Source organism: Bombus affinis, chromosome 12 (assembly GCF_024516045.1).
Source record: "Bombus affinis isolate iyBomAffi1 chromosome 12, iyBomAffi1.2, whole genome shotgun sequence".
NCBI lineage: Eukaryota > Metazoa > Arthropoda > Insecta > Hymenoptera > Apidae > Bombus > Bombus affinis.
The window spans coordinates 5,948,846-5,973,328 of record NC_066355.1 but is presented as its reverse complement, the minus strand read 5'-3'; the positions used below and the strand labels follow the sequence as shown (position 1 = coordinate 5,973,328).

Here is a 24,483-nt window from a genome sequence, read left to right as displayed (position 1 = left end):
AACGCGGACTCGCAGTATCATTCTCGTCAATGAGTTTCGACGTTTTCATGTCGAGTGCTCAATTTCTTAGACGCGTTTTACGATCAGCCGATAACAGCCATTCGTTTATGTTTATGGCCGACTATTACGCGCTTACCAATATGAATTTCCATCCGAATGTAACTCGTTGACACGTTGCAACACGACTTATCGCGAGTTACGACCGATAGACCGTTTTTAAAGAATGTCTTAAATATAGAAACGAAAGTTTGTATTTCCGTGGAATCAGTGGATTCGATTGATTAATCCTCGTGGAGTGCAATTCTTCGAGCGAAAACATCGGAGCAACACGGCTATTCAAACACATGTCCCGCGATGATACTACGCAGACTCGAGTTTCCCTTCTCTCTGTTCTACTTCAATCATCTTTTTTGTTTTCTGTCCTCTTTTTTCTCTCCTGTCTCGATTAACATGATGCATCACAAGCGGTAAGAAATGGTCTTATACATACATTCAGTTTATTTATTTGTGTTGCACTTCGTGGAACGATTGCGACACGTCTCTGAGAACCATCGACTACGATTACGAATCTACGATGATAAATGCCTTACAAGTCCATACAGAGATTTCGTACAATAAAAATTCCTATATACAATGTATCGTACTTTCTGATAAAGTTGAACTAGCTTCGCACTTAATCATTTAATGTCTTTACAGCTTTCAAGCGATATAAATAGATAATATTTCAAGATATTCGAAGATAATTACCCTGGTATTTGCCGAAAAGATTCTTTTTAAATGAGACAAAGACTTTAAATCGGCGGTGATTAAAAGATTCAGATTGACCAAGTTCCTTTCTTAATCGTTGCTCGAATTGGTAACGCCAGATAGTTTTCAAGAGATTATTAAATACGGCATAAAAATCGCACGGCATAAAAAGTCTAAACCAAGATATATGGTCGTTGTAATGATAATTTGCCACGGATCATCTTGGAGGTTTAACGCATATTCGAATTAACTCGATTATCATTACCACGGCACTGCGAGATATTTATCTTTCCCCCGATAAGCCCAAGCCGAAGTGAAACTACAACGGAGCCGATCGATTTAGCCATTTATCAATTAATCTTATCGACGTGCTCGGTGTGCCCATAACGAATTCCCGTTTTAATCACGTACAGCAAGCTATACTTTCGTAACGGCGGGCCTCTGTTCAACGTCTGCTTCGTTAATAGCGAGTTAATTGCATCAGGTGCAGGGGAATCCCTTTTTCCGTCACTTCGAACTGGACCAAAAAAGGAAAAGAAAAAAATACATCGCGGTCGTCCTTCTTTATCCTTTTGAAAAGTAGAAAATAAAAATTAGATGAGACAAGAGGGAACTTTTTAAACAAAAGGCAATGTTGCTCTGTTGTGTTTGCTCGATCGCCCACGTTGACGAGAACTTTACGATCAGGCTTAAATCAATCGCAGTCCGGCGATGTTTTTTGCCGAAATATGTGTTTCTTATTTTCATGAATCATAAATCGGTGCTTCACAACCGGATGGGCTACACGCGCGCGAGAAAACGCTCGATTGAGATACGGCGGTGTATAAACGAGCATTTATTAACTGGGAAACGGTTGCAGTTGCCTTATCAATTCCTACGTTTGATTTTTTCCTGCGATAAAATAATTATAAAGATATAGCGATATAATTATATATAATGACAAAATAAAATAATTAAATATAAATAATATTTGAAAGATTCAGTACAAAGATAGTATACAAGTGTCAATACCTTTGACTTGAGAAAACCGTGGATATGTTTGAACTCTGATAAAGAAATCTTGTACACTTCAAAACGCTACTACTAGTATACATGAAAGTTTAGAAATTCATAAGGGAATCGCTTGAAAATACCCATAGATACTCGTTTTTATAAAAACCTCGTTTATACCACCTTTTTATCGAACATCGAATTCAATTTTGATGGTACGGTAGTCACGTGTCAGGCGATTATTTCTGTCAAAGACAGTCCCACGCTATTTACCCGAATAAACATTACTCTCGCTTGATCATTAGGATCAACCGCTGAGTTCTTGTAAAACACACTGGATTATAATACGTGACGGGTCATTTTATTTTGATGAACAGACTACGACGTAGACCGTGACAACGAGGGGTAGACACGCGGATAAGATAGTTCGTATATCGCATTACTACCCACCGGACTTAGGCACAACCACCGGAGGATGGTTTAAGGGGTAAATCGTCGCGTAAACGGCCCGGTATATGGACTGGCGGGATTTCGTTTAGGAATTGGCGCGAGCGAGCGAGTGAGAGTCCGTAGATAAGGTAATCCGGACCTCGAAAACTCTCTCAGATTCCGAAACCAGCCCGCCGCCACAGAAACTGTGTACCTGCAGAGTGCAGGGGATTGGGTCTCGGTCAGTTTAATGCGAACTTGCCCAATACCAAGTGGTTTCTCGTTGGTAACGGGCCTATCGCAATCCTGGAAAACAATAAACAGACTTTGCCAACTTAAAGGATCGTACGGTCGATCGAGCATTATTAATGCCTTAGCCAGGATCGATTATTTCCAATTTGTTTCGTCGAGAATTGGCAGCGGTTGAAGAGAGTAAGGGTGAAAATATGGGGTGCTCGAAAAGTATAGAACGCTGGGAAGCTTGAAGAAGACGTTGCCATTATTAAGAACCTCGTTCGATCGTTTTCTCATATTTTTCTACGTGTTTCTTCCCTCGAGCTTAGAATTATTTGAATAAGAATTTGGAAAAATTATATTTGAAATAAAAAGAGAGTGTAAAATAAGATCACGGTGGGATCGCGGGTAGACTGATTGATCGACACTCCCACCAAAAGTCAGATATCGAAGAGCCCAACAACTTTTCCCATTATCGTCAATATGCAGGCTGAAGCTTTGGTTTCACGTTCGAGGGCGTTACGGCATCGATTCTATGGTAAAAGGAAACCGGTTAAATCGCGTCGACGACCTTTATTGCCGTCTTAAAGCAGTTAAGTTAATCGGCATCAGCATAAGAAAACGGAAGGGGCTGCGAACTTGACGCGGCAGGAATCGAATCGCCTTTCCTTGTATTTAGAGTTCCAGACAAAAACATTAACATAAATCACGGGGGAACGGGGGACGCAGAGGGACAAGCAGAAGGAGAGACATCGAAGATACCAGAAAGGAAAGATCTAGGCAGGATCGAATGTTTATTCCGATTCCCTTCGAGCGTTCCCTTACGGCACACTTTACAGCTCCATCGAGCCTCGTCCTGCTTCCTTACCTCCAGCAATTAGTGCCTCGAAAACTTACGAACCATTTGTTCCCCGGATACAAAGAGAAAGTTTGAATTAAACTGCTAGCTTCTCGAGGATATTCAACGAATAAAACGAAAGGCTGATCGTGATAGTCTAAGATCTAGATGTTTGACTCTGAGTATGAATACGTACGTGCTATGAGCCATTAACTGGGCGAAAAATTGACGAGAAAGCGATCGAGGGTTGTTCTGTCAGGGAGCGAAAAAACGCGTGTACATACGTGAGAATGCGCAAGAGGAGAGGGGGAAAGGTGCCACTTAACTCCACCCCTGACGTTCGTTCCCGACGAACGCACCTTGCGTTGCGCCACCGACAACCCTCGACCTCAACTCTTTCACTTTTAGCGGGAATTCGATGAATTGCCAGTCGCTACGGGCAATAAATAATGCATTTTGTGTTTGCCCCCGGTAAAAGGGTCCACTCTTAACCGACCCCACCTACTCGTGCTACCAACCCTAAATTTTCCAACGACTTCGGTCGAAGGCGATCGAGGGGCGCGATTTAGTGAAACGACCGAGAATTGATACAGTTACTAAAAGCTGCGTCGAGAATCGAGTGTTGCTTGACCGTCACTTAGGGGAAACCGAAATCTCAAAATTCTCGACACTCTCTTCTCGGTATTCTTTATCGAGCTTTCCAACAATGGTTCTCTCCGGTTGTGGAAAACAACGAAATGCTGTAACGAAGAATAAAGGAAGAGCTGGAAACGAATTACTTGATAATAACAAATCCCCGCAGCCTTAAAGAGCAATACAAGAAAATGAACGAGGCGGAAGAGAATATCGGTATAATAGTAGCATAACATTACAAAGTATGCATTGTCTGCAATTTAGCAGGCAGGGCAACGCTGCCAATTAGCTGCAACTATTAAGCAGACAGCAGATTGTAAGATGATTCGAACGGTTTCCTCTGAATTCAATCGGACACAAAAGGAATTAATAATTCTTATTGTCCTCTTTTGGTCTTTTCTCAAATCCATCAGGGTAGCTGGGCCGATGGAAAAATAGCTATAAATATCTCGTTCTTCCGTCGTTCCATTCGATATTTATCGAGGCTCGATCAGGCGTAAGAAATTTCCTCGAGAAGGATTACTCGATGCTTTTTATCGTAAATCTGGAAGAAAGGGAAGGACAAACTAAGGAAGAAGGGAGAGAAACCGGCGACTTATCGTGGCAATAATTAATGCACGGGACCGAACTTCCGAGACTTCTTTTACTCAACTAAAACACAAATTGCTTGTTTAATATATTATTAATTGGCAATTTCCGACTGCTTTATAACGCGCCGCTTTACAACCGAACCGCAATTTTACTCCTGTTTCCAGGGAAAACATTTTCGTTTCGGATTTTCATTTCTTATAATTCTGCGTGCAAACAAATCATTTTTATACAATACGGATTTGTCTCTATATCGTAATACTCTGCTGTATATATGTATTTAATATGAATCATTAATGAAACATTTTTTCTTAATTTTATAATTTTTATTTCACATCCTCCACATTCAAATCTGTACCGTACAAATAACTAGGCTGCAGATCTTTATACAGTTTCACTCTTTTGTAAATATAACTAAAGAAATGGAACCCAAATAGAGACTCGTTTCATTTAATCAAAATATTGTAACGAATAGTCTATATAATTGCATATTATGTGTGTCTCTAACTACTTTCGTATACCTGTGAATTTTTTATAACACAACGAAGATGCTAAATAAATCGTACGCATTTACAGCTAAACGAAAACCAAGCCTGTCATCAATCACGTTGAATCAATGGTGTATCGAGCGATCGATAAGGAGCTTTTTTCGCATTTTCCCCTCCCCTCCCGCCCCCTCCCGCCAATGAATGAAGGACGCCGAAGAAAGGAAGGAAACTTTCTTATTAACACGATCAATCAAATCGCCACGAATTTAAAGCATTTTTCACGATTTTCCGGATTTCTGGGCAGACCAGAGCGCCGAGAGGAAGAAAAATTCTACCAACCAGTAGTTAGGGGTAACTTTCGCCAATCGATGCGGGATTAAGAAGTGGCGAACCGCTCTTCCACCGACTAATTACGAAAGTGCGATCGCTCATTGGAAATAATCGAGCCGGACCAGCCTCGATTTCATCTTGTGAAAACCAAGGGAATACATTTCATATGACGTGGTCCATTGAATCAACGACCAAAACGATATTGTTCGCATGGCCGAATTCTTGGATACTTCTTAATCTTACGAAAACCAAGAAGAAGCTATTCTCTAGAGGTGGGATTTTAATTGTTTAGCAAATATCAGAGGGATATCACAAGGAACGTTGGCGAGAAGGGAAAGAACTTGGAACTTCGAGCTCTCGTAAAACTCTGTAAAACGAGAATGAAACGTTTACTCCCATTGTTTATTGTCTTCCTGTGGCGCAAACCCTGGCAATTTTTTCCAGAACGTATATACATCTGCCACTTCTCGAACATCGTAATCGCGTTCATTAACTTTCAGAGTTTTTAATAGGAAACAGTCTGGGGAGAAAATGTTAGAATCGCAAAGTCACCTCGAGCGGTCTCGATACAACGGGCTGACTTTATCTTTTACGAGGGTCGCGCCAAGGAGGACGTAACGCCGTGAAAATTGCCCAATAAACTTAATTTAAGTATCCAAGCCGATGCTTCTATAACGACATACTAATCATATTCCAACCCTCGAGCGTACCACGCAGGAGCCTCATTTATGGTCGGATGTATAAAAAAGAAGAAGTTATTTTCTCTCCTCTGTTGCTATCAAAGTATCGTGAAATCTACACTTTCGTTATTAATCCCCAGGCTTTCTTTGAGACGATTAAATTCGTGTACAAGCAATTGTCCTGATACGCGATACATCTTGGAGAGATACGGTTGAATAATTCACGAAAGGGTTGTGATGTATGATCGAATAATTCATTCGTGTGTAATGTCACGGTGCTACCGGTTGTTATATCGCATTATGGCACAGAGACAGACGTAGCTTCATTTAAATATCATAAACTAAATGAAAGCGTGGCAATGTCTGGCACGACTTCTGAAACGTCCATTCTCTGTGACTCGACTTAATATTTAACACCTGTGACGCCAGCCACGCTGTGTCCCGTAGACCACGTAACCGTCTTATTTTCCGTCACGACATACACGTGCGTGTATGTGTTTTATACACTAATCGGGAAACCGAGGAATTGATTACTCTCATTACTTTTTCAACGAACGTTGGCAAGCTACAAAGAATCTTGACAGACTGCAATTACGGAACGATCAAGCAAACGATCAAACGTTAAATAATTCATCGACTATCCGAGATCAGCGGAATCGTGATACTTTAAACGATCGATATAAAAATGTTTAACTATAAAACAGGTCAATAAAAACTCGATTTAGATCGTTTCCCAATATTTTAACTTTCACCGACAACTTTCTTCGGGCCAAACTATTTTCCGATTGATAAAACGAGGAAATTCGATGTTTATATACCAAATACGTGGATAACAATGTTTCTATACTTTCACCGGCGTTAAGATAAAATACAAGGTAAGGAGAAATTCCTCGTGCCGATTCGAACGGGTCAAACAACTCTCCGTTTAAAATCTCGATCGCGAGACCGTTCACTCTCGTCCCGCGCTCCAAACAGATTATCCAACGAAATAGTTGGCGAATGAATGCTAGTCGCGCTTCGGTATCACTATGCTGTATCGTGTCGCTATAGAATTCTATACGCGAATACAGGAGGCAGGTTCGATCATCGATTTCCCTCAACCTCTTTCTCGATTGCGAGTTAATTGGCCCGTAATCAGGTAAATAACGGAACAACCGAGATAAGCTGAATATGGCTAGACAAGAACGTTCTCTGCCTCTTAGAATTCTGCTTACATAACGTCATCGTAAGTGATAGGCTACTGGTCGGCATTTTAGCGAATCTCCACGTAATTTAAGCATCTGATAAGAATCGTCGTATAATTTACAAAAAAAAAATTGCGAGAAACAGGAATGAAACTAGTCGCTGAAACAGCCTATACTACGAATATCCTAGCGTTATCGTATTCAACTTTCGCTTTAATTATCGTTCGACAATATCCCAATGGACAAGATATCTCGTGCGCTCGTAACGGGCGAAATAATGGAAAGCGCAAGTGACTCCATCGTGCATTATCGATACGAACGAATAATACGATCGTTATAATCTTTCGCCCAGGCGACGGAGGATATTTTCACGCGATCACGCAAAGAAGCGACCAAAGAAAATGGGAATCCAATTGCACCGCTATTATCTGAAAAGAAGCAAGTATGTAACGAGCTTGTGGCGCGAGGATGTAAGCTCCGTTACCATCTTGCGGCGGTCGCGCGGAAATGGTATTTCATAAGGAGTAAAAAATAATCACGCTCGAGTATCCTCTCTGGCGACACTGGCTCTCTGGTACGTACCTATACATAGCTGTGTCTATACGTTCCTTCCTACCCATCTACTTGTCGTGCCTAAATTCTTTTTTCCCCCGACTACCGCCGGTGCTCGAATGAATGCACCCGATGCCAATGATTTCTAGCCCTGTTCCTGTCCAGGCAGACCAATCATTGCTTGTGCACGACACGCGAAGAACACTCTTTCCCTGACACGGTCCGGTAGCGTTTAACTTTGCCGCATCGTTTTAACCGTATAGAGAAGCGGCTGATGAGGGGATTCTCAGTATCAATTCACCGTGTGCAGAGGCACAATCATTGAGGGCAAAGTCATCGGGGAAAAATAATTACAATCGGTCGCCTAGTAAGCGCGCGCGTACTCCACCGATACCCATGTCGTCATTCCACTCTATCTCTCTCTTTCTCTCTTTCTCTCTCTTCACCTCTCCCCCCCCCTTGCTGCCTAGCACCCTGGGCTGATTCGAAACCCCTAAGTCACCCGTATCCCGGAACCACTTCACATATTCGCGGTTCGACGATCCTGTACAAAATCCTAGCCGTCGTTATACTTGGTGCTCTTTATTATTACTTTTTTATAACGATGTGACATACCGCGTCAAAGGTTCGAACCTGTATGCTCCGTGAACGGCTCGATCAACGAACAACAATACTAACGACATACTACTCTCTATTCTCTCTCTCTCTCTCTCTCTCTCTCTTCCTATCGTTGTACGCGCCCTTTTCGAACCATGTACATTCGATTCAGATCGAACCGTCACGCTCGCGACATTCGAATAATCGGATACCTCTGCGTCGTATAGATACGAGATACCTTCTTGTGTAATTCGTTACGTGTAATATAATGACTGTACTAATGACTCCGTCAGTCAGACAAGCCTCTGCCATTGTGATAATCGTATTTGCGCGCGTCGCTCGAAAAGTCAGTGGTTCTCCAGCCGGACACCATACTCGAGAGAAAAGAAAAATGATAACGTATAGGTATTATCGTTGCTCTGGACGCTTTTTTATCCTAACCGTGCAACTGACTGGGCTCTCTCGATTAAATTGCGCTACGCTATCGTGGTAGCAGCCATTTAGAGAGATAGGAGAACGTTTCCATTACCGGAGCACGCATTTCAATGACGCAAAGAAGAAAAGACGGAGAGAAGTTGGAGAACCAAAGCAGCGGCCTAAGGTGGTCGGAGGAAGAAGGCTGCCCAATGTTCTCGCCGACTCGTAGCCGCTAAGGAGACTGATCTATAAATAGTCAGTTGAACACAGATGGATCGACTAACACTAAAAAACAGGCACGATCGGCCAAGGAATGTTCATCCCTTAAGCTAGCTGGAAATCGATTAATTTTGCAAGAACAGTCGCACCCAACAACCTCCACACGAATGCTGCTTCGATCAGATTATCACGGTTTATACACTCATCGAAAGAACCTGGGAGGATACGTGTCACGTTCAACTTTATCGCGCGATAAACCGTACAAGCGTCCTTTCTATGCAGAAACGCGATCCCTCGGTTCGGTACATGAACTTTTGCATCCTACTAATTGCACTAAGGGGGCATAAATGCAAGCCTCAACGGAATCAGTTTACTCCCGATGCATCGTAATGTCTCTGTTCCTCGCATTCAGCCTCGTTAAGATCATTAACCCTAATGGTATTCCCAACACGTCCCGCGTAAACTTTGGGGCGACTCATACGCGAACTTCCGGGAAGATTTTCTTCGTCGATCTCCCCATTGCCGAGCAATCCCACTCGTTTTCCTCTTCCTTGCGTCTCGTTGCGCGATATTCATCGATGGCTACTATTCTGTCGTCGATCTGTGGCGAGAATAAACTCTTTCGATCGGCGCGTATCGGCCGACCATAAAACGTGCACGCCGATGACCAAGCTCTTACAGCTCGCGTATCTACATAACAGCTCTGTGGTCCGTTCTATTCTAGATTCATAACTATTAATACTGATGTCCGCGAGAGACTCGAGCCAGCAGCAACTTCTTGGCCAACGTTGACCATTTCTACCTCTCATCAATGGTACATTCAAACACGGGCAAACATGAATTTATCAACGAGAACGAACCACCAGCCGTGTACTGCCTGTGTAACGCACCGCTCTCTCCTAACGCCGTACACGCCTAAATTTATTCATAGTTCTGCGTCCAGATGCATCGAGGTATTTACAGTGTTTCCCCGCGAATTAAAGCCTAGCTTATCTCAACTAATTAGTTTCCTCGTACGGCATGGTTTAATGAGACACGCGTAACGACGACGCAAGGACGATCGCGCGAGTATTGTATCTCTGTTCTGCAGTTACTCGCCGTTTCACCGTACGAAACAGAATCATGGGCGTGGAGCGTGAGCAAGAAAAATGTAATATAACGAGCATGCAGCAGATAGTGGATGAAAGGAAAAGACGTGGAACGCGGAGAGGGAACTAGAAAGAAACGAGCACGAGCCGCAGAGTTGTTTCGTTCCTCCCGTATACACGCAAGACGGTTGGTTGAGTTATTTAGAGCACGATTATGTACTCGATGATTCATATTTCAATTTTCTCTTTGCTAACTAACCGGCGATTGAAGACAAGTATGCCTCGATTACTCTAATCATGTGATTCTCCGCGAGTATGCGTTATCTTATCTCGACTTGTATACAGAGAACAAGTCGCACGATAATATTGCATTTCGTGTTGTTCAATGTTTCATTTCTGCGAGGAGATTCTCTTCGAGTACGCGAGAAAGGAAAATATACCGTACAAGGTGTGTTCGACTGTTAGTAATCAGATATATGTACGTATGTACATATATTAAGTGTTTCGAATGCTTCGAACAATTTATAGAATACGATGAGTTACGCGATAGGTTAACGATACGACGATTATTGTATGAATAATGACAGGAAAATAGAGGTGACTATGAGAGACATAAATCTGCAGGGCGTGAAATCTTGAAAAAGAAAGCAGGCGGACCCGAAAAAGAAAGTTCAAAGGAACGAGCGTTGAACTTAGGCGCGCGGTGCTGGCAAATTTTTCATTATCTTGCGCCATAATCTATTTACAGAAAAGATTTAAAGCTGGGACGTGCGGTGCTCCCAGTCTGGGGTTACTGAATTCATTATTCCTTTAAAAATATTAACTTTACTAACTCTACCATTTCTTTTCTTCTTTTTCGCCCTTTTTCTTCTATAAAGATAGAGGAAGAGAAAAAGAAACAGAAACCCATACGGAAGAATGATAAAACTTCATGACTTTTTTTTTCAACGTATACTTCCGTTTCTTCCTCGCTTTCCGTGAAATATGCAACCAATTAAACAATATTATTTCGCACTTTTCTAAATAACGTTACCAACGTCCGAGTTTCGGGTTTGCGCAATTATAGACAACGATATTTCAGCGATATATCTTTGGAAACGTCTTGCTCTAAGAGCAATAATTAACCGAATTAAATAATTGCCGTTGCACTATACTTCCAAGTCATATTTCAAGCGCGATACATGTTTGGAGATATACGTCGCTACCGCTGTCGCAATTAAATTTACGCGAATCTAAGAATAACCATCGTTTGAAATAGAATCTTGTTGTCATTGGTTCACTAGCCGATATTCTAATCTCGCGAGATTAAATCGGCCAGCAAGATTTCCAGCCAGCGACGAGTATCGAAACGGAATTGCACATCGAATCTTTGAAAACGAAACGTGTCGCGCGTTAAACAAGTTTCTCGGCGCGTGTGTATGCTATTAAGTCGCGTTGCTTATGAGTTATTTCCACGAAATATTCTCGAACCGAATCGCGACGATGAAAAATTTAGATTTTCCCAAAATTTATACCGCACGTATACCTGCACTTCTTCTACCGCGGAGTGGTGGTAAAATTAGTATTTTGCCGTGACTCGGTCGCGATATTAAGTGGCCCGATCGCGTAAAATAAATGAACCGATGAGAGCCAGCTACATACATACCGATGCTTAGTACACTTGGCTAACTATACTTGAAACTTCCGTGACCGCGAGGCGAAATATACCAAAGTCGCTAGGAATGGAGCAAAGAGCAAATGCGTCTGGTAGAGAGACGAACAGTAAATCTGTCTCATCGTTTGGCACGGTCGTGTTCACCACCTCGAATGAATTATTTACTTATCAATTATTAAGCGAAGTTGTCGTGTACCGCTTAAAGATTTATACTGGTCGAGAAATTGTCTTTGCATATTCACGTTGCCATTTCATAACAGATTCGCAATATTTATGACGTTAGACCGATTTCAAGGTTGCAATTAAGCCAAATATAAATAATACTATAACCTATATTTCTATTATTTATAACCCATCGATCGCCCGGTTATTATATTTCTCATCAATTCGCTATTAGGGGAAAAAATAGAACTCTTAAATTGTATGTCAAATGCACAATACCGTCGTTCAAGAATATACCACTCACTTCGTTAATTATTTTCCACGACTACGTAACGACCTCGACGCTCCGAGAAAACCGAATAGAAACAGCGGCGGTGTATAGTAGTATCGGAACGAGCTCGAATTCTTTGTCAGACTTCCCAGAATAGGAGCAAAATGGAGCAAAGTCTTTTGGTTCAACAGAGAGTCGCGTATACGTGGTACACAGGCGAGCGGTAAATCCATCGCGTCGTTCGGTATGTAAATCGCTTATCGCTTCGAGTGGACCACTCGGTATAATTAGGTAGGTAGGTAGCTAGGTAAGTAAGTATAGGTAGATAGGAATGGCATCATGCGCGCCGACATGTATCTACACATCTAATGGCGAGGAGGACGAGAGCAACCTCGCGGAATTAGGCTCTTCCGTTGTTTCTATTACAAAATAGATGGCACGATATTGCGGGGCATCAACGGCGCAGCTAATCTCTACCTTTTTTTTTTGCCGCGTGATACCGTTACGATACGATATCTCGATTATGCTAGTCGAATTATTTTAAGCAGCTGAAGATCGAACGATGCCGAGACACGAAATCGTTATCGTTTCCGAAGAACAATAAACGTTTTATCAATAAAGGTAATTCGATATTAAATAAAAAAAGAATATGCAGATCGTATATACTATAAATTCATCCATATTCAACATTTTATTTCCACGTTCGAAATGTGATTATGTTTATGCGTGAAACTTTTAGAACGACTGAAATCTGTGGATTGGTTAATGTTCTAGCAGCTAAGAGGACAAGATATGAATGCACCTGGTTGAATCGAGTTTCCGTGTACGAAGCTGGGAGCAATCGACGTTGACGAGCATCACACGAAACGTTCGTGAACGATACGTGACAGGGGTCGGGAAATTGATGTCTATAACGCGGTCGCAGCTCCGCTTCAGAATCCGTAATCGATCGCGGTGGCGAAAATACAACGAAATTAACGCGATTCCGTTTCACGGAAAGTCAGTAAAAATACTGATAAATCGACCAGCCGGATGACGATGGATCGCGGAGGATGGTAACCAGACCATCGTCGTGCGTTCGTCTGAAAATTGGCACGGAAGAGAACGTCGTCGTTCTAAATTACTCTCTTAAAATGTATCCGCAATAATTTAATACGCGGTTCGAGTGGCCCGGACGAATTTATAGCGTAAATAACACGGTACTTCCAACAAGCAGATATCATTAATCCCGTCGGGTAGCCACGATGAAGAAGCCTAACACTCGTCCCGTGCCGTTTCTGGCGATTCGTCGCGATAAAAGCCAACAAATCATTGCATCCAAGATGTATCCGTAACCATTAATCCGCGGCTGCATCCTATCCAGCTACTTAACGGCACTGGGTGAGTGCAACGAATGTCATCCTCTGCAGCCCCATGCACTGTCGTTCCGCGATGCAGGCCGGTCACGTGACCGACAGGAAGCTACCAATCGTCTTGCACGATTATCCCGGTCACCCTCTTTCCCCGCCAGCGGGGATACACGGAGCATCGTGCATCGTGCAGCGTGCACGTGCGTGTGCTCATATGACTACGTAGCCGTGTGCGTCAGCCAGGGCATCAGGGACAACGTTAAATAGGATTCGCGAGCGAACAACCACGTACGTATCTCCACACATGTCTCATACCACAGTCCGTGTCGTCCCGACGCTTCTATCATCTATACACACGTACTATACCAACAGCATACACACACACACACACACACACACACACACACACACACCGGTGATAGAATGTATCGAACGCGCGCGAGCGAATAGTCAACGCGAATTTATACGTGCACGCGTCGTATACATGCGACGAGACGCGGCTCAGCGCAACCAGCGTCGAGAGTCGCGACCAGTAAACCGCGCTACACATTATCATAAATGCCCGCGCGCTGGAGTCCGTCCCACGCGTAAATCTGTTTCGCAAATTGCGCGAGTGGGATTATGTCATCTTCCTACAGTCTCTTTCTATCGCGTGCAACTCCTGACGCGATCGTGTCCCTCCACTTCACACAAACGGGATGGATGGAAACGAGCTGTCCTTCGACGCTCTTCCATCTTCGACTTTGTCGCTTTCATCGCTGTTTCCCTCCAATGTTTCGATAATCGTTGCGAATACATACGTGCAGATTAATGAACGATTTAATTCTCTGCCGTAGTATCGTATAGTTAAAGACTGTTCATAGTTCATTAAAAATCCGGTTTTTATTCAGTTCCTACTCTGCTACACGCTAACGAATAGATTTCATGCAATACTTGGCTGTAGATTTGAAAACTTTATATCTCAGTTTTCGACATCTCTTTTCCATAACTTCGTGATTTTTCACGTAAGTACCGGTCGTAAACATAAAAATACGTGCTTAGTGGAATCCACGTCATACATAATGAACGTGATAAAGAATAAAAATCTTGTTTATTCATAAGGTTGCAAGAGATTGTTTTTGATTTTATTGTAGCTGGAGAGAGTCACAAGTGCGAAATTGCATACGATTGCTAAATATTTCGCGACGATTGTGAAATCTGTAGAGACGACGTAGGTAAATAAACGCGCGGTTGTATAATGAGCGCATGGGACACTTATCTTCGGTACAACAATATCGTGCAAACAATAGTGGTTTCAGATAAGAAACTGATGCAGAAGGTAGAGTAAGGAGAGTCTCTTTTCATGAATCTCGCCGACGCGGAATTATTTTTCTGCCGATGGATTCTGCGTCTTGATTATTCTAACGAGGAATCATCATTCTATACACGTTAGTGTATATATGTATACATAGTGAATATATTCGTCGATACTTCGTGATAAGACGGTGGTTAGAGAATTAGAATTGAAAAGAACTAACCTTCTCAGCTCCTTTGGCTCACAAATTAGGAATTTTTATGCCGCCCTCGCGCCATCCAATGAAGAAGCACATTTGTAACTCTTGCACGATCGAGCTTGTGAATACCAGAACGTGGAACATAAGAAACCCAGAAAGATCCAGTTTTGCGAAAATGTCTCTGAATTTTTCGACCAAACGAATGTTTTCTTCGCGCAACTGTTCTCTCAAGTCGCTCTCTATTCGATCACTTTTCTCCACGCACGTTTCTATTGTCACACGCATGCAGCGTCGATGTTAAAATTTAACTCAACTATCGTTGGGCGAGATGAGACACTCGCGACGAGCGATGCAAACTTTTTGAAAGAAAAATGGCGAGCGTTGCGATAATTTAACTCGAAAAGAAGGAAAACTGGAACGCGTATCGTCCACTGTCTTCCGAAGACTTCTTCAATCTCTTTCAACGGCAGACAGACGGTGTCGCCGAACTGATAAGACCACACTGGCTGAGAGGAATTTAAAGTGAACTGCGTGGGTATCGCGAGGAGAATTATGTTTCTTCGATTGAATGCAACGATGCGATACTGCCACCTCCACCAAGTCGAAAAAGGAATTTTACAACCTGTCTCTTCTCTAAGTAAACGCTCGGAACGATCCGCACGAGTAGAAAGTTTCAAAGGACGAAAACGATTACACTTGGTAAAAGTACACCACTGTTATCCGAACGAGGGAGCTATCGAATTTAGTCTAGAAAGTGAGAGAACGATAAGACGGTTTGTCAGAAAATACAAATCAAGGCAGGATGGAGGAAGCTCTTTACCCGTTTCAACAAACTCGTAAACAGTGGTATACTCTGATTATCCACGGCGACCAATCGAAATCGAGATAGATAAGGCAGTTTAGGTTGCAATAATTTTTCCAGAGCGCTAGTAGTTATTTATTCCTGTACTGAATGTATGCTTATCAGCATACTTGGAGATAATATCGCCATCCGTCTGGCTCGGTGACATGGTTCTACACTTCATAAATACACTGTTTGTCAATGCAACGTAAAGGGGTAAAGTATCTAGCGTGTTGATTGTTTTCCTCTGTCGCGGAAGATCACACGAGCTTCGAAGATTCTGGGAATCCGTCGTCTGAATCGTTTCGCGTATAGTACGAATAGTTACGTTCTAAAACGGCTGGTCGGATCATCAAAGGGAGAGATGATTCGAGAAAGAAAGAGTTAACACGACCGGGTTCAAAATGAGTCTGCCGTTATAAATACACTTCCACGCGAAAACAACTCTTCGTTAGCTTTGACTCGTTGAAATTAGATTTGGGTACTCGGCTGGATGTGTTGCGTAACCATTCACTGTCCTGACAGCCTATATGTTACGAATAGATATTCAAAGCGTTTCTACGTTACAATCGACCACGACGTATCTCGAAATTAATGAAAAAAATATTTCGATGGTTTCCCACGTTCCGCTTGAACGGGTTACGAGGAACTTGTTTCTCAAAACGTTCTAAATTTTTATGATGAAGACGTAAGACATCCAGAGGAAATCGCTCTCTAAGAACCGGTTCGCGGTAACCAATACAGAATACATAGTTAAGACTTCCTTTTGGCATCATCGATACGATGAATGTTTTTAGAAGAACTCGTCCACTTCACGAGGAATAAAGGTGATTTAACCAGTCTGGAATATTCGTTCTTTAAACACGACGGCGGCGGCGACGACGACGACGACGACGACGACGACGACGACGACGACAAACTTACGTCGTTTCGTCGAATAGGCGAAGTTGGATGGAATGATTATCGCGCAGGGAAATATTGAAGTAAAGAAAAAAAAAAAAAAGGAACAGTCGATGAACGACGATAAAGAAGCATCCGTGTAAAAACGTTACGGCCCTACCCTCGAGTAGAGCCTCTGGTTGACGTTTGCGTATGCATCAACAACACAGGTGAACACCAGCGTACAGGCACGTATCTATGCACCCACGACCCACAACCGTTTCGTCTGTTTGCGAATCCCTCTTTATGTCCCTCATCCTTCACGCGCGAGCTTTCGTCGCGATCCTCGTTGTGTACAAATCTGCGCGGTAATTGATTCATGATAGAACCGCGAATTCAAACAAGACCGATCTACATTTTGATATGCCGTCGCTCGCAGTTCACTACGGATTGCGATGTCGCTCTATTATGTCACCGGCGTTGTTGCGCCGAGATACATCGTAACCAACGCGGTATGGTCTGGTCATGATCGACTCTTTTCACTGTCGCGACGAGGTGACCAAGTTTTCTCTTATTGACACCGTGATATTCGACCCTGAAGAAACTTCCGTTATTCTCGAATAACTGCCAACGCTTGCACGATTTTACGCTAGATGAGTGTAAGGTGTGTTGAGGTAGATTTTTGCATAGACCCCGGTGTCGTGTTACACCATCCTATTTAATATTCGTCCATTCCCTATTCCGCTTTTCACACTTCGATCTTCCAGCGGCTCGAAAGTTATCGCGAACAGCTACCACGCCCTGTATTTTAATTTTATTACGATGCAGTCGCATGAAGCGAATTCAAGTCGATGGAAACGCTTTTCGTTTCCATGCCGTCGGTACGCTGGCTCACGCGACGAGATTTTCTTTTACAGAGTGATTTTCTTTAACCTGTGATTTGTCTTATCTTATATTAAAACGCCGTATAATTTTAGCGACCTTTTCATCGTCGAACGACCACACAAGAGAAATTGCATTTTCATATGGAATTTTCTTACACGATCGAATATTCTTTCGAGCGTAGTTATTCGGCCACCGACGATGAAACGTCGCGATGCCGAGAGAGCATGATTCGAATTGCAAGACAGTAGATGCAGACGATTATTGCGGTTTATATTGGGCAGCACACCGGCCGTCCCCCTTTGTGTACAAATCTGCGTAATAATTGATACGCGATGGGATCACGAGCTCAAACACGAATGGGTTTTAATACGGCGGACGCTCCCAATGTCCAGCATCGTACAGAATCTCTATTATAGTAGAGGAGAGAGGAAAGTCGTTGCAAACGAGGTTGCATCGGGTAACGCGACCAATGCAGAACGAGTGGATAATGATCGGCTTTTTTTGAGCCCATCCCCGCGAATCGCTCCTCGGCGTCCCATAGGGAACGTGAAACGCTCTTTGTACGCTGCGATTCTGGTACTTTCGTCCTTCTGCACAATGACGTCGACGGAGAAAGCTCTCTCCTCTCTTTTTTCCGAAAAGAAACTATACGATTCTCCGCGCGACGTTAGCAAAAAGTCAAAAAAGAAAAGAGAGAGAGAGAGAGAGAGAGAGAGAGAGAAGGAGGAACGAGGTTGACGGAGAGCAAATAATAGACATTATATTCGTAACAATTTTCGAAATCGTCTTCCAACAAGAACTCCGTACACGAATACTGCTTGACATTGCGACTATTATAATAGACCAAACATCTTCTAAAAATACTATTTACAAAAACGAAGCGCGAGGAAATATATAAATGTCGCCGGTGATGTTCGCAGTCTAAAAAGATGGTTTTCGCATTAGGTAACGTCAACGTCACCCTTCGATTACCCAAATTACCTAGTTAACGTCGGAACGGATCCAAACATATTCGATTTGATAGCCTTATCGCGATATTATTCATGATGCAGTGGGATATCTGGGAAATTGTCGTCGAGGCGACGCCATGATCTTGTTATAACGAGTCGCCGTGCAAACCGTCGGTACATCACAATCGCTGGATGATAATTTAATGTAACGACGCGCGTTAGTGCGCCGATCGCAAATGAACGGCCGCCGGCGTTCCCGTGTTAACGCGCCTACGGGAACAGCCGTGGGGGCATATTTGACACGGAGCAGTCATGGATCGGCAAATCATCGAATCATCGGCGGTACTCGACAACGTAACAAGTCAACAGGCGGTCGTTATGTATATTGACGTATACTTGCCGCAGTTGCGGCGTCGATGCCTGTTTCTATTGACAAATACCCGTCGCGGGGGCGATGATGCATTACCGTACACGCGCTATCGGAATGACATGGAATGCGTATTATCGCGACAAAATGAACCAACCTCTAGGAATTCGAATGCTTCGCGTCGATATCGGTTGCATCGATATACAACGTTTCGCGTCCATGTCGCGACTCCATCATTTACAAAACAATTTATACACACCGTCTTAACGTACGATCGCCGGATCGATCACCTCTGTGACTTCACCGATGTTAATTCCATCCAACTATCGTACTTTCGTCGAAACGTTCGTTTTTAACATGATCGACACTGTCGGTAGCTGTTCGTTAAATGATTGCTGGTAAACATATCAATGTTCAGACAGGCGTGTATTTTCTCCACAGCCCTATTGCCAGTGCAAATTTAACCATAGCGTTATTGAAATAAATTGTCCCGAATCTGTCAACTCTGCTCGTTTATCGACGAAAGGGATGGTCGATACGATGGAACGGATTTTCAGAAAGGAAATTGTAAATCCACGATGACGCGTTGAAGACGCTAGCCCTGGCGGTTTGCACGACGTACGGCCGCGTGTCGCGTGGAACGGAAAAGGAAAATAATAAAAACGAGCGGTCGCGATGAATTGAAGAATCGACGAGGACAATGCGGAGTGGCGTTGAAGTGGCTGTGACGGATGATAGGCGGCACGAGGATCGGTAGATCGCGAAAGTGGCGGAGAAGCAGTCACGATACACAACGTGTAACAATGGAACAAATATCTGTAGAAAGGTGGTGCTCGTAACGTGCACACTCGACGCGCACTGGAAACAAATGTCGTACCTATGCGTGACAACCCTTATTGCGGCGAGGGGGTGGTGTGTTTGTGAGCTGCGTGTTTATTGCTCGACCTGGCAATAATAACTGGTTATTATTCATTACTCTGGCGCACCGTGCTCGGAACGCACGAATGTCGCAGTCAACTACATGGCGGCGAGAATCACTCTTTTTACTCTCTTTTTTTTCGGCTCCTCTCGAGCCGTCGAGGACACGACGATTCGTGAAATATCGCACTACGACTCCCCTTCGCTGGTGCCGGGGAAAAAAGCGACGCGTTATAAACTACCGGAGAATTTACGCTTAGCGAGACGTCGAAGGATCTATCCAGATCTATACTTCTTTTGGAAAGATTATCAGACATGATATTGATTCGTTACTGTAATAAGAGTCTGATCCGATAGAGAAACGTATGCGGTTATTTATTGCTTCGCCTGCATTTACAGATCACCATGTACCATGTCATGATCAGGAACGTGTAAAGAAAGCATCGTAGGATCGTATCCTTCACCGTAGCGACAACCAAGTAGAAGAAGAAAAAATTATATATATGGGGATTCGCGTCGCAAACCTGGAGCATGAATAAACCAACGAGCAAAGGTGTGGTTCCCAAGCGTCCACAGTAGGAAATCGCTCACCGGGGAAGAAAGATGGAGAACAGAAGCCAGGAGCGAACCAAGACGTGATTAATATAAAAGTGGGCGGAGCTTGGTCTGGCCGGAAGTAGCCGAAGAGGGATGCTGTGCCGTGCCAAGCAAGCGCGAAAACGGGGGTTATAGTGGCACAACTGTGTTGGTACACTGTACCGTATGTATCTTCATCCTATGCGGCTGCATACACGCCCGCTGCCCCTGCTATGTGTATGCGTGGAACGCACGTGTGTGCACACTCAGACGGGTCTACGTCCGAAGCAGCGAAAGAGGTGAGAAGATGGGCGAGTACGTCAGCCGTGGCGGGGATGATGCGAAATATACACCGCGATTGACAAGCAACACCCTTTGGCCGATCTGAACCTTCGTTCGAGCAACGAGAAAGGCGTGACAAAGACTTGGAATCGTTGCCAGGTAATGCCCAGCTCGAGCAAGAAGATGAACCGACGATACCACGCACCAGGCACTTGGAAATAACACGAAGAATCGATCGGTACACCGGTGGACCACGCGACCATTCAACTTGGAACAGGAAACACCGTATCAGAATTTCCAACACTTCTCCAATCGATGTTCCATCGTCGTCTTCACTCCACACGGACCTCTAGCCTCTCGAGCGATCGTCAGACCGCGATCTGTTTTAACACGGCTGTCAGTGAGCAGCCGCCTTTGAATTTTGACGAAATCTTTGGTCAGCCAAAGGGACCAGAAGCAGATGGCTGCACGGAGTACCGGCAACCTTGGAGGAGCACTAGAAAACGGAAAAAGGAGAGAGGATAGGAGAAGCAGGGTGGGTTGGTTGATTGGCGAATATGGGATCGAAGGGAACCGGGCGATTCACAGGGGTTTCGGAGACGCGGGGTGCAAGGGTTGATGCGCGGGGGTGGCCAACCCCACCTACTTCTTTAACGCCCCCAAGTAGGGTAGGACCGCCTCCGTCTCTGCGTTGTTCCACCTACTACACCCCGGGACTTCTGCAGTCTCATACCTACACCACCCATACACCATCATCCTCCCATAGCTTCGTCTACTCCCATTGACTATATCCTTCTGAGAAAAATCACCCCTATTCCCAGGTAACACGAAGCGTTCTTCGATTGAAGCGTAACTACCATTACCAAACGAATATACCAAGCTAGGTGCCATCTCGGATGTTTCGTTGGATACGTCGGATAAATTTAAAGGGGAGATTGAGGCGTCACGATTAATCGATGGTCTTTCCACTGTAATTTTAGAGCAATCAAACGAACGTTAGGTTCCTATCGTATTCTCTTTCTGTTCCTTTTTTCTTACTATTTTCTTCCTTTGCCTTTTCTTTGATTCGAGTCATACGTTTCCCGTTAAAAGCGATAAATTACAGTTGAAATGGAACGATACCAAGCACTATACAGGCGAAATAGGTTGCAGATAGTGAGTCGTTGAAATAATCGAGCTAATAACGCGATGATTCATATCGGCGTATTATATCTTTCAAATTTTCAGGCAGTGTCAAAGCAAGCCTATTACTGCCAAGATTATTTTTAGGAAAAATGCGTTTTGCCGGAAAGATTTCTGTACTAAGGCAGATACGCATTTAGTTACTCGAGCGTAGTTAATCTTGGAACTGTGTAGCGAGATTTATTTGACCAACCATTTTGCTTGTCCGGTGCACCTATTTGTCTTGTCAGGATCGTTAAAGTGTCATTTCCACGAATATCGTCCGGTTCGCTCAACGTAAGATCAATCAGAAAACTCCAAAGCAAAGAGCCATTTATCTATATTATAACGAGAAACGCTCGGCTACCGCTAAACGACAAAACGCGATAAGCCTAAACTTGGTTTTATAATACTAGAACCGCTATGACGCACATTATCGTGATCAGCGCTCGCCTGTTACATGTCTTTCGGTGGAATAATCGATAAGTTCGTAATATCGATCGTTTTTCCCAAATATTTAAATACCCATTTCCGCTAACTCTGTTTTCGTAGCGACCCAATTCCGCTGACTGAAAATCGCGTTGCTCGTCATTAAAAATGTAACGATAATCTCAAGTATTTTCGTACTAAATGTCGATTTTATTCTGAATCGTATTACGGTGCCTACCGATAAATATCGTCCTGTACCGATCTCTAAACCAAAGACAGAGTCTTTATACGTATGTACGTTCGCTGATCGGTACAACGTATCTGCGCGGAGATGCTAAATTCTCCGGTGACAAAACGAAACAATACGAAACAACGGACAAAAAGGGGAGGGAATATGGTGGAACAAAAGCAGCACGCACACCAATGAGAGAAGGAAGCGATAGATGCAAATGATTGGAAAAAAGCTGAACAACAGTCTCGGGTAACGACAGCGTGCAAAGGGACTCGTCGATGGCACGTGGCGATCATCATTGAGTAAGAGCAACGCAAAGAACGATGAATGAGGCAAGCGGCAGAGAATGATGAGACAAAGAGACGGACTTAAACGAACGAAACGAAAGAGAAAGAGAGAAAAAGAGAGAGAGAGAAAATGCGTGACTGAGATACAACTATACGATTGTATTTAATCATAGACAGGCAGACAGGTAGGTAGGCAGGCAGGCAGGCAGGCAGACAGTCAGGCAGGCAGGCAGTCAGGCAGTCAGACAGTCAATCAGGCATCGGGTGTCATTAAGAAGCAGTGCAGTGAAGACGAAACAAGTGTTGCAGGGGTGAAGAAAGTCTCTACCTGGACGGGTCTCCAGCGTGGTTCCAGCATGTCCCGCTTCCTCCTCGTCGTCTCGCTCGTGGCTGTTCTCGCTTGTTCCTCCGTCCTTCTCTTCGTAAAAGTATTTTTCGAAGAAACGAAACGGAGACACAAGACCCGTTTCCCGTTTCTCCTCTATCTTCCACAATCTTCGTCCTGGTAATTCGTACTTTTCCTCCCTGTCCGTCTTCTCCCGCCCACCCCCTCTCGCTCCTCTGTCCTTCTGCCACCTCTCTACCTTTCTCCGCCTCCCTCTCTTCCTCCTCACAGGGTCCACTTCCTCCCCCCTTTCTCTCTTTCACCTTCTCGTTCTTCTCCTTCCCGCTCTCTTTCTCTCTATCCCTCGCTCTCTCTCCTTTTCTTTCCTTCAAAGGTCTATTTATCTATTTATCTATTCCTTCCTTTCGGCCTTCGCGGTTCACGGCTTCTCTCTGTCTCTCTCTCTTTCTCTTTCTCGTCGTTGGTCACCTCCGCGTGCGCCGCGCCACGTGTCTCTCTCCTTGGGGAGAGGAGGACGATGTCTCGATTTCTCTCGGTGTCGCGGTTTTTAATTTCTCAAGCCGGGACGCGAGCGCGACAATGCGGCGAGACAACGGTAGGTTACGACGATATCTGTCTATCTGTCGGACCAAAGGGAAGAGCGATGCGTATCCACGTGTTATCCTCGTAAGTGCTGCGTGATATTTTTGAAAGGAGGGTTGTGGATGATGATAGTGGTAGTGTAATAGTAGCAGTAGCAGTGGTAGTAGTAGTAGCAGTAGTAGTAGTAGTAATAGTAGCAGTAGTAGTATCAGTAGTAGTAGTAGTAGCAGTAGCAGTAGTAATAGTGTAGTAGTAGTAGTGGTGGTAGTGGTTGTTGGTGGTGGTGGTGGTGGTGGTAACGACGAAAGGCGCCCTCTTTCGCAATCGGAGCTGACCAGCGTCGTGTTCGTCCACGTCCTTGGTCTTTATCCTCGTCGTCGTCGTCGTCGACGCAGGAAACGTGCGCTGAACCGTGCGGAATTGAGAGTGTGGTTTAAAGAAAAAGGGGTACCGCGCGCCGGTGGCTGCCGTCGCGACTGTGCGACGCTCGGCACCGCTTGGCCGCGAAACCCTACGGCCGCACCGAACACGCGGCTACTGAGTCGGCGCACTCACACGGCCTCCCTCTGTCTCCATCCCTCCCTCGCCGTTTCGTTGCCTCTTCGTTTCACCTTCTATCTCGATGTATCTCGTTCCTCGTCCCTCGTTGTAGTCCCGTTTCTGTCAGACACGCTTCGTCCGCGAAGCCTCACTACTTGTACGTAGCTCCTTCTGCCTTCGTGTCTGTCGTTCTTTTCTTTGTCCGTGTCTTGCTTCTCTCACGCTCTTTCTTTCTCTCTCTCTCTCTCTCTCTCTCTCTCTCTCT

The 24,483-nt window shown here is 44.2% G+C and overlaps 1 protein-coding gene across 13 annotated transcripts in view; it reads right to left on the bottom strand.

Moving 5' to 3' along the window:
- Positions 1-24,217, bottom strand: part of LOC126922525 (forkhead box protein P1-like) — a 216,907-nt gene extending 192,690 nt beyond the window's left edge. For 6 of the 13 annotated variants that reach the window (XM_050735179.1, XM_050735167.1, XM_050735168.1 and 3 more), the window contains exon 1: positions 23,079-24,217. Coding sequence is in view for 11 of the 13 variants with exons in the window: in XM_050735167.1 (XP_050591124.1) it covers positions 23,079-23,108 (30 nt within the window). In the remaining 2 variants the exon portion in view is untranslated. Of the gene's footprint in view, positions 1-14,967; positions 15,780-23,078 lie in introns of those variants that run through there. The other 7 variants (XM_050735172.1, XM_050735173.1, XM_050735174.1 and 4 more) reach the window with 3 other exon arrangements.
- Between the last annotated feature and the right edge of the window lie 266 nt (positions 24,218-24,483).